The 12,363-nt window shown below is 35.9% G+C and overlaps 1 protein-coding gene across 1 annotated transcript in view; it reads right to left on the reverse strand.

The window, feature by feature from the left end:
- Nucleotides 1-8,726: 8,726 nt before the first annotated feature.
- Nucleotides 8,727-12,363, reverse strand: part of LOC139132749 (growth hormone secretagogue receptor type 1-like) — a 32,460-nt gene continuing 28,823 nt past the window's right edge. The window contains exon 2 of the mRNA XM_070699015.1: nucleotides 8,727-10,379. Coding sequence (XP_070555116.1) covers nucleotides 9,119-10,321 — 1,203 coding nt within the window. The 5' untranslated portion in view covers nucleotides 10,322-10,379 and the 3' untranslated portion in view covers nucleotides 8,727-9,118. The remainder of the gene's footprint in view (nucleotides 10,380-12,363) is intronic.

The raw sequence follows: 12,363 nt of genomic DNA on the forward strand, positions 1-12,363 counted from the left end.
TTGTACTGTGATGTATACGGCAGAGGTCCAGTTACAGATTTCGACGTATGATCAGGTGTAGGTCAACTAATGGATTTCAACACATACTTCTTTGTTCAAGTTTGTTTGTAGGCCTAGATGACTTACGGACATTCACCAAAATCGTGAATACTATGAGTATGGTTGTAAATTCAACTTTAATGAGGTAGTATCTGTTTCGACCTTATTGATGCATCATATTTAGCTTATTTAAAAGGACGCGAAGTTATGGCAGCGTTCATTGTGTATGGTTGGACACCAAACAGGCAACACGCGGGCACACGCTCCAGAAAATGCCACTTTTTAGTTTTCTCCGGCCGCAAAAACACAGACAGACTGCCAAGCGGTCAGCCCGAAGCTGCTGTCGATCGAACTCTGTGGTTATATTCAAATTCTAATGCAACTGGAAGACAGTTTTTTAGGAAATTCGAGCGTTTGTGGTGGGGAATCAACGACCGTTGGCGATTTGAACCGACCGTCAATCAAACGCTTGTATAAACTCTGTTTGCAGGATTACCAAAAGATGACAAAAGGTTGAGATCAGTTTGTGTAATTAATGTTATAGAAATCCAACATTGTACCGGCCAAATGTTTGACTGGGAGATCTCCACTAATGCGAGAACCTTGGATTGAAAATTGCGGCTTTAAGTATAGACAGTAGAGGCTACTCTCTATAATTTAAGATAGTTAGAGACTCGAAATTGCATTGCTTAAACTTTTGCTCAAACTTTCCTCAAGGAAACGTGAAAGCGTGCCTTTTATAAATCAAGAATAAAACCAGAGGTCACCGTGCAAAATTTAGTACCAGAGTAACAAATTACCTAAAAATTACTGATATTTGAAATTCAAAATGGCCGCCACCCCCATGTTATCTAAAAGGGAAAAATTGAATTTTCGATTATCAAAACATAAGACGATGAAAACTTTACCATTTGAAAGAGATTCGTGAGCCCCACACAAGTGGTAGGCTTATAGAATATTGTAAAACTTGGAGAGTTCGAATATCTGTCCCAGATGAGCATTCTACTTTCAAATTCACCATTCAAATACAAACCATGACGAAATCATGTATCACAATCTATAAAGATAAATTTTGAACAATGCTTTAACAGTTCTTCGAAATTAGACGTAATAAGTAGGAAACAAAAGCAAGCAATACTAAAGACATGAAGTAAAAATTATTGTATAACATTTACTTTATTGTCACGAGCAGTATTTAGTTAACCTGTCATGCAGACAGATATATATTTCTAAAAAGCTAGTTGTACATTTTTACAACGAAAAGAACCATTGTTTGTGAAAATAGTTGACAAGTCCCCAAAGGTACAACTGTTGTGTCTTTTTTTTCCTTCCCTTGCGAATCATCAACGAATTTCATCGGAAGATGGATGACACGAAGGTATCAAAATTTGTCGATGTACGTGATGAAAGGGATTTAGAAAGAAGAAAGGTTCGTTAGCGGCAGACTATACTCGTTGACAAATTTCCACGCCTAATGTATCTACACTCATCGAATTGCTTATGTGGACTGCGTTACAAAGTTTTACCTTCAGGATCAAAACGCTAACAAAGTACAGTAAGTATATAAGCTTATATATTATCGAATAGGTGTCATCTTGAGAAATTGCAGTGCTCAATGCGAAAAGTATATATATAAACGAGTATATATATATATATATATATATATATATATATATATATATATATATATATATATATATATATATATATATATATATATATATATATATATATATATATAATATATATATATATATATATATATATATATATATATATATATATATTATATATTATATATATATGGCTCGAAATTAACTTTTTCCCTGCTGGTAGTCCACTTGGGCTATCATTTTCTTAAATTGGTAGCCCAGTAACAATGGCTGGTAGCCCATGCATATTTTAATTTAGGGTTATTGTTTTTCGTTACCAAGACAAGAAAAAGCATTTTTTCAAGATTCTGCCCAAGAAGTGAATTTATTAGACATTTGATGTGAATACTTGCACACCTTTGTTACCCAAAAGAAACTGGTATAATTGTAGGGACGAGTTTCTGATTGATACCTTTTGATCAAAATGCAATGAGAATATCATTTTCATTGGCTATCATTATCTGTGCCTGTCATCCAAGTTCATCGGTTGAGATATTGAAAGTATCTTGCAAAGTTCCATCGCAAGTCGTCTTTGTAATTTGTAAAACAAAGTCACGGTCTGGCCTTACTGTGTCCAGCTGGGTTCGACTGCATTTAGCTCTTCCAAAAGTGAAAGACCGGACATGGCACGCCAAGCGCAAGTACTGACTGAATTTCATGTCTCAGGCTTTGGTAGTCTGTGTGGACTACCGTTTCATGGACTTTGTTAGCCCCAGGAAAAAGTTGGTAGTCTGTGGACGCGGGACTACCGCTAATTTCGAGCCCTGATATATATATATATATATATATATATATATATATATATATATATATATATATATATATATATATATATATATATATATATATATATATTAGAAACATGAGAAAAATCACACAAGTACATCTAATTGTCTCTCCATTGCAAATTTTTTGGGCTTGAAAGAATGGGTCATTTTTCCAAACCCCCAAAATTTCCACGCTACACAACTCTTAGGAACCAAACATTGACTTCCTCAAGAAGTTTTATGTCTTGTATTTATTGAAATGTACTGAATGCAACTGTATCTAGAGGATTTTAATGTGTTTCGACATTCATGAAAAGAGATTTTCAAAACATGTTGAGTTATCTAGAATAATAATAATACAAGTAATAAAATTTACATTACTTCATAGATCCTAATATTAACGATTCTCTCATCTGCATAATCGTTAACACTACATACGAGTAAGACATGACATTCAGCTTCCTAAAGAAAAATACAATATAACTCTTTACTAACCATAGGAAATATTTCAATCTTAATGTAACATTCATCGACAAAGTCTAAACTTTGAAGTTCTATTTACAGCTTAATACAAAGTAAACAGAATTTGTTGAAGTAAAATATCTAATAGTTAGTAGCAAGCTTGTAATTTTAACACTTAGTTTTAATTATTTGAAACAAGTCCTAACTCAATTGGCCATCTCTGCTGAACTTCGATCGCCGGAACACTACTTACGTCACTAATGTGTTTCCCTGAATTATGTTAATCAGGATTAATTTCATGCACCATAATTAAATCCACGCATCAAGCTTGCAGCATGACTATAGGTATGTTTAAAGATCTTCAGACCAAAATCATGATTTTACACGTTATAATAGAGATATTAAGTTAATTATTTCTTGTAGTGTACGTTTGACAAAAAGAACGAAATGTACGCAATTACAACATTGATTATGACTACGAAACGGCATTTAAATTTCGTAAATTTGAGCAGTAGTTAATGGTCCTTTTATGCAAACAAAATTTGATCTATTATAGGATTATTGCATGCAACGACAAGTATTTACATGATTTTATGGAGAACTCTTGTGGCGAAGAAGGGGCAAATACAGAAATGTCAACGTACTGTTCCATCTGTCATTACATTCCAGTTTAACTGTGTTATATGATTCACACTATGATACATGCATTAACGTTCGCCTGATCAAGTAAATTGAGCAACGGAAGGAGCTTCGTGTCGATCAAAATTGATGTTGTCTGAAAGCATATGGGTATAATGATTTGCTCCGCGACGTAAATAGAGGTTTATAATATTCTGTGTATACTTCAAATAACTCGTGTAAAGGGAAAAAATGTTCACTTGAACGTTTAGCCTGTTTTCCTATAATCATATTGAATAACCTAGAGCATGATTTCGTAATGTTCGTAACAATAGCATGGCAATTAAACCACTAAAACAAAATATATGATTGTTGCGTCTCGCCCTAAAATTTATCACCTATCTGATATTTCATTTCACATTCAGATCAATGATACTCTCATTTTGCTGTTCACAAACGACTTCTTGTTCAAATAGACAACATTTTATGCTGGGATGACCACATAGATAATTTGTTCAAGACTTTGTCTGCGAGAATTGGTGTTATAAGACGACTACGCCCCTTTTAAGGAGTGTTCTTTTGCTAGTTTATAAGGCTTTGTTCTTGTCTGTAATTGACTACTGTTGTATTGTTTGAACTAGTACGTCTAAGACCAATCTCCAAAGATTGTACAAACTCCAGAAAAGAGCTGGTAATATTCTCGGAGTTGACACGACTTTTCCTTCTCGAACAGTTTTTGTTAGTTTTCACTGGTTGCCAATAGATTTACGTATTGAATACTTAACTGCTGTTATGACTTGCAAAGCTTTAAATGGTCTCGCGCCAAGCTATATTAGTGATTTATTCCAACCTCTCTCAGAAATGGATCGTTTAAATACTCGTAGTTCTAGTAATGGTAACCTTTACCCACAAATGTTTAGGACAGGCATGGGTCAAAGATCATTTGTATATCGAGCTACTAAAATCTGGAATTCCATTCCCCCAACTATCCGTGATTGTGAAGCCTTGTCAACGTTTAAATGAAAGACTAATGAGGTTGATGATCATTATAATAGATTTAAAACCCAACAATTTTAGCGCCATCCAATCAATTTAAAAAAAAAAAAACACTGGCGTATTTATCATGTTACGGTATAGGCAACAATTTGGTGTCTGAGAATGGAAACAACTTTTGCACTTAATGCCGAGTCACAAAATGTATACTCCTTACAAGAAAAGCTTAACAGCTTCTTTAGTTAAAATAACACAAACCAAATTGGCGCCGAGAGAAAAAAAAACTTTGCTGATGTGCAGCTTGCTCGGAAGGTTATATCTGATTGGTCGACTGTCACTGTTCACAGCAACTTAAGGAGTCTATTTGTATAATTTAAAGACAACAGCAAGATTCAGCTAACCAACTGGATAACAGCTTCCCAGATGCTGCACATTAGCCCCAAAAATCTTTGTTGACGTGTACATACAGTTATGGCATTTAAGTATAGCTATCTCCTATTAGGCTATTTTCGCCTGTTATGTGTTATAATTTGTATAAACCAAAAGGCAATTATGCAACACGTGTGCCAATATGAACGCATCACGTGTACCAAGACGAACGCACTTAAATAAAAACAAACACAAACACCAATATTCAAATGGTAACATCGAACGGAAATGCCGCTGTGAAGGTAACGACGTTCATCAAGAGTTGCGTGGCATCTCACTACCAATTCGTCTTGCGGGAAGCGTGTACCATAAATGTAAATTTGCAGAACAGCTGCGTTGAAATCGTGTATATTTTCAGAACGTAGTGTAACGGGTGTAAAAATAGCCCAATTTAAGTAAATCGAGGTTTTGGCTTTAGGGTTATAGTTTTGAAGAGAGCTTTTGAAAACATTGAATAAACGACGAAATGTTGGACACAGCTCAATCTTAATAAAACATTGTCTGGACATTTAAACTAAGGTTATGACGTCAGTGAATGAGTATATCATGAGAACACAGACACAATCTCAGAGTACCAGTCATGACTTATATAAAAGATTAACTCATTATATACGAGTCATCATTGAAAAGATATATGATTATCCATAGACCCTCGAGGGTCTATGGGTTAATCCAACATCTAGAAATAGAAAGTATCTGTGAATGTCCTCCAACAAAATGACTTGACAGTAACGGTAATAGAATTTAGTTCATCATAGCGTTAAATCTAGTTATGTTAGGAATCCACCATTATTTACGCCCTGGTTTGTAACTCAAATACCTAAAAAGCTACAAGGTGGGTTACTTATATAACTCGTGAAAAGACAACAGACTCCTTATTTTTTCAAAATACATCCAAACAAAGTAATTAGAAAAGCTAAAATGCCACGTATTTGTATATGCGATAGACTTTTTCGTGTTTTCTGGTTTTTGCAGAGTAGGTAAGATGTGATGAAAAGGAACTTTTTTTGTCACTGTAAGAGTTGTTACAGTAGCCACAGCCAAGACAGAAGAATCAATGGAATACTTCTTAAGATTAATCAAAGTAAGATTTAGTGGCAACTGTGTGCACTTGTGTATTTATGTTGATATGTTTATGTTGATATTTATGTTGATAGCATGTAAGATGGAGGGCACACAACAGCGCCCCAGTCCACCTTGGGAAGTCAATATTCTTCATCATGTGTGCTATTCTGATCAACACCCTGGCCTGTCTGCCTTCAAACCTCAGAATCATATACTCCGTGTCAGCTTTCAGAATTCAGAATCCTATTCAGAACTCAGAATTCTATCTTCTGTTTCTACCTTCAGAACCAAGAATCCTATTCAGAACTCAGAATTCTGTACTACGTAAATGTGCCTTTGGAACTCAGTAATATCATTGTCTTTAATTGTATCGTTTATTTATCACACACACATTGGTCCTATAAGAAATGTGTCTCGGTTTTTGGGAGAAAAAGACAAGTATCCTATATAATATACGATACTCTGCTCATTAATTGAGAGTTAAGAAAAATAATAAATACCTACATTATAACATGATCATCATCTCTAGTTTGGCTAGAATGTGTAAAAGAATACAAAAATGTGTTTATAATAATAACTCTAAATGTATGACACACCAATATAATTTGTTTCGGATCGAACACTGACAGTCTATTCCGTCAGATTTAAGAGCTAAAGAGCGACCAAACTTAGTAAAAATGTATAAAAATCATTGATAATCCACTGATATTAATGATACTCACAAGTGATTTAGGAAGATTTGTAAAAAACAACCTTTTTATGAAAATTGAAGCTAATAGACGTACTTTTTCAACGTGACAATTTCTTTCTGCATACATCACTGCACAGAGATGCATTGACCAATACACAATAATATACAATACTCGGAGAGCTAAAAAGTTCGGGTGCTAATAAAATGTTTACAAGTTCCGCTAAATAAAATCTGAACAATATAAAATACTGCATTGTCTTCAAAAACCTTTCTTGACATGGACTACCTGTCTGCAAGGCCGAACATAGGAACATCCTGTGCATTACATGTCCTAACAAAATGCCTTAACAATAAACTTAAATTAAAAGTATAGATTCTTCAAAATGAAATATGCAAATAACGATAAACCACTTGCGTCGAATAAAAATTATAATTATGTACGGTTTGGTACTCTTTCCGGTTTTCGTCAGTTTTGTCGTTTCAGTGTGTGGTCTCTATCGTGTGCAAAACCTTTCAATCGCCAATATTTTTATGCCAAAATAATCAAAAGTTCTGTAACATGAATGCATGGGATGTGATAAAAGGGTATTAATTATGTATGAACACAAAATGTAACAAAATACAGAAACAAAGCAGACCAATTAAATATTGTGTGATTTCATGTAAAATATACCCAAGTCGGAAATTGGGCTGCTGTATTATCACCCTAGGTAGTGTTGAGCTGAGTAGATTGTGCTTTTGTCAATCAATTATCATGTTGTGGCTGATTTCACCTTGTTGTTCAGTTAATTATCAGACAGCCAATCATCACCTACAAGATTGAGACCCAAGGTATTAAACATGTCAAATCTCATTTCATTACACAACAAAGGTCAAAGGTCAACAAAGGTCAAATCAATTCCTTCAGTTTGTACCATAGTAACTTCAATGAAAATAAGAATTCCACCCAATGATGACACCATCTTTCACAGAAATTCATGAAAACTGACTCTATCTTGTTCTGAATAAAAACAGGGTATACATTCATGTATATGATAATAATAATAATAAATATATAATAATAACGGGTTCTTATACAGCGCACATATCCTCAAGTACTTGTGATCAAGGCGCTTTACAATTACTATTATTACTCCTGGTCACTGGACCTAATATGATACCACTCAACTCCCTGGGGAGCAAACTACAGCTCACATGTGCAGCCAATCAGCGCAGCAGAGCTAAACGCACACATTACAACCACTGTCCTACCAGGTACCCATCACTCCTGGGTGAGGAGAAGCAATAGGGAATAAAGTGTCTTGCTCAAGGACACAACACCGTGGCAATGCCTGGGCTCGAACTCACCATCCTATGATCTTCCAAGGCTTTAGACACTGGCCCGTGATGCTTATTATAGTACATGTCTGTAACATGTCTAAATGCTCTGAACTATCTGTCAAAAATTATGTTTCCCCATAGCCTCAAATACGCAGTGAGCCTCGGATCTTCAATTGCAGAGAAAATACTAACGCCATAAGATTCATATTGACCCCAACATTATTCCCATATTCAATTCTTGAGCAAAAGTGAGCGTGGGGAGAGCACTCAAATCGTGAGGTCATGCGGGAAATTCTCGAATTTCCAGACTTCGATGGAAATTCCTCTAACTTCCATCTCAAAAAAGGCGGCTCCCGTATATGGCTACGGACGAGCAACCGACTGACAAAATATGATCAAAGTATATGTTGGTTCAAAGCAGGAAGAATGAATACTCAAACACTTGTAGGATTATCTAAAGTTATCTGACATTTATATATATTATGAAGAAATGCATACATACATTTATTCCCCTCAATATATATTTTACGAAATCCCGATTTCAAGTCACATAATTTCTGCGAATCATGTGTTGATGTTTAGATTTTCATTTGCAATGCTAGGTTTCATTATCATATCTGATCATTTTTTTATTTTCCATCAGGGACATTTCGTGCTTTATAATAAAAACTTTGGCAAAAACTACATTTCAAATACTATTTTTATGTAATTTAACTGCATTCGGACATTTTGATGAATGCCGTCATTGATTTACATGTACAGTTAAAGTTGACGTTATTAAACAAACCAAAAGTGATAGAAGTCATCCTGATTGCGTTTAACATTGACAGTAGCCCCCTCTACTGTTTATGATTATACTATTTGACACAAGCTTTTAAGTCAAATAAGAAAATGGTCAGTTTCAACAACGTGATGATCAGACTTCTTTTAAGGTTAGCCCAATTATTCACGCATGGTAAAGTGTGTATTACTATTTACTATTGACCATACGCGGAATATTTATATTGGTTGGTCAATGTGACACGTGACAATGGTATCAACTGTGTTTGTCCTTCAACTCAAGCAAGTGAAAAGCTCAATAATCATGACGGTTCAGCAAGATCATGGTTCTGCACCTTTAAATTATAGGTTGTTTCTACAGTGTCGGATTCTTTTCGAGTAGTAGCTGAAGTTACCGTCAGATTTGACATGCTGTATTCAGCTCTGGAATGCCGCCGTTCCCAACAGAACAGAGTCTTAAAAAACGCCCGGCGATACTGCTTGTTCAAGATACCATAAATTAAGGGATTCACTGACGAGTTGACCAATGGTAACCAGCGTACTAACTCTGTGAAACTGCTCGGCTTGGCGATGTCCTTCCGATTTGGCATTGACTCTAGAAAAATGATGATCTGATCAAAATGATAGGGGAATAGACAGATGAAAAACACACCTGCAGTGACGGCCAACATAATAACTATTTGTCGTTGTTGATGCAATCTCTGTTTTAAATCATGTGCACTCGATGTGTACCTTCTAGCTCCTCTGCGCAATTCTCTCACTGTTAGTGTGTTCAACACAATGATGGCGGTGAGTGCTATGACGAAAGCGATTAGCGTTGAAAACGTGTACAAAGCGCCTTCCATAGTATTTGTTATATCTCTCCAACAGGTGGAGTATGAAGTCTGCAAGCTGTCTGTCTGGTTAGCGGTCTTCGGCCAAAATACGCAGACTTTGGTCCAGTTGATATAGAAATAAATTCTTGGGGACGAAAATATGATCCCCACAACCCAAGTCATGACTATTAGCTTAATTGTCCTAGATTTAGAACTGACCCTGTCTGCCGTGAACGGTTTGCAAATCGCCATGTAACGTTCGAACGTGACGAGTGTGATGTTGAACTCCGAAACTGAAAAACAAATGTCAAGAAGAATATTGACAAGAAAGCACCCCACTGCTCCTAAGTACGTCTTATCATGTATTATGTCAGACGTGAGCGGTTCACCGACGGCCTGTAAAAAGTAAGTGACCAGGAAAACACAGTCTACTACTGCTTGGTTCGATAAATACAAATTGGTTAGCGTATGCATGGATCTCACTCTGCAAACGACGAATAAGAATAGACAGTTCAAAAGGATTCCAAGAGGACATGTTAATGTTGAAGGAATTATTCGAGTCAGGAAAACCTTGTTTGTGTCGATGATTAGTTCTTCGGAGCCTACTGTGTACGGTATCTTCTTGGTGATATTGCGAGCGTAGAACTCAGCGAAGCATTCGTTGTTTTCGATATCAAGGCTATTGTTCATGTTGACTCCTCTTCGGTAGTCTCGTTCCAATATTGAAGTCGATAAGTTTGAAGATGGTCTGATGAATTAACAGAGAACAAGTGTTATCACATGCATACAGGTTGACCCAGAGTAATACTGATATTTTGAGTCGACAGAGCGTTCAGTTCACACCATGTATAGGGCCTACCCAGAATCATTCACTGTCTACATATAGAACAACGTATCAAATGCCGGTAAAACAGAATAACGTAGTAACCAGCACCTAAAACGACTTTTAGAGCAGGTCATGCATATTAAGTAGAAACAGGATCATAGTTGGTCACCGCGTTTCCAGTTGTAGTATTGAACAGCCAATGATACAACCTGACAATTGCCGGATTGAGCATGCGCATCAGGTCACGACTGTTAAAAAGTCCAGTGTATATCGTACTCGAAACTACTGAGTAAACACCCATGTGTCAACCAATGTGTCCATTAGATAGCGTTGACAAAAGCGGTCGGGGGGTGGGGGGGTGCTGAAGGAATTCAGGGGGATTCGAAAATTCTGGGGTAGTCGAGGGGGGACTTGAAAGTTTTGCTCTGCCTGTAGGGGGATCTGAAAATATTTTGGCTCCTAACATTTGATGTCGTCCAATGGTTCTAATGTTATTGACCTTTTCAAGCTAACAATTATCTAGTGATTAATAAGCTCAGAACCCTCGTAAATTATATATTTTCGGAAAGCCTAGATATTGGGGAACATTTTGGTTACAACAGTGTCACCATTAGTTACATAAGTATCACATGACAGGTAATTTGCATAACCTTTCAAAAATCAGTATACCCTATGTTTTGTTTCAATGTTTTGAGATATAAGGCTGAAATTTGTGTGATTGCAAGCTGTTCTAAGGATCTTCCAAAGCGTGTCTCAGAAATTTTTTTAATCTTCTAAAACAATTTTTATGCCAGAAAAACTTCCAGAGCGGTGAATTTAACTCTCGTTGATTGCTTTAAAATTGTGCTAAAAATAAGCAAGAAATGAAAAATCTTAGACGAACTTTGAAAGAGCGTTGTGACAGCTTGCACTCCAGAAAGTTTTAGTCAGTTATTTTGAAGTATTAAGACAAAACATAGGGAAAGTCGATTTTTGAAAGGTTATGCAAATTACCTGTCATGTGATAGCTATGTAAATAATGGTGACACTGTGGTTAACAAAATGTTCCCCTATATCCAGGGGTTCAGAAAAGGTATAAATGACGGGGGTTCTAAGCTTATTAACCACTAGAGAATTGTTAGATTAAAAATGTCAATTTCTTGTTTTTTAATCTTAAACAAAATCTACAACCCTTTTGTCGCATTTTATGACTTTAATCTCGAAAAAACTTTCAAATGTATGAATGCCATTAAATGTTTGTAAAAACAACAAGTTGGCCTTGTAAAGGGGCAGGAGCTGCAACTGTTGATAATTTTTCAATATTTCGTTGCAATGTATCAACTACAGTTTCTAGGTGTCTATTTGCAGCATGCTGAAAAACACAATATTCAGTTTGTCAACAAAGCCCGTTTGTCTAAATATTGGTGATAATTGAATTAGAGTTCGGACTGAAAGTTATTTGTCAATTATACAAGTGCACGGTACACGTAGGCAGTGTTGGTAGGCTGAATACTGAACAGCTCAACATGCTGTAGGGAGTAGAACAAGAACAAGAAACTGAATAAACTGAACAAAAATATTGTCAAAATGCAAAGTTAATACAGCTACCACCCTGCTACTGCCTACTGGAAGTGTCACTGTCACTGCATACCGGCAGTGACAGTGATAGCTCTAATATCTGTTGTAGTTTAAGAAGGGTTTGGGTCATAGGACACTCAATTGACAGTGAAACGTACATGTACACAAGATTAGGCAAGAGAGCAACACATAGAAGACTAGGAGACTTTACAATTAGCATTAAGTTTTGAATTTTGGCATATGAGAATAGTCAAATATTAGAGAAAAAGGGTGGGGTCACCCTGCTTGATCTTATACAAATCTACGATGAATAGTCACAGTTTTTCTCAAATCACTTAAAATCAATAAA

Source organism: Ptychodera flava, chromosome 5, assembly GCF_041260155.1.
Source record: "Ptychodera flava strain L36383 chromosome 5, AS_Pfla_20210202, whole genome shotgun sequence".
Classification (NCBI taxonomy): Eukaryota; Metazoa; Hemichordata; class Enteropneusta; family Ptychoderidae; genus Ptychodera; species Ptychodera flava.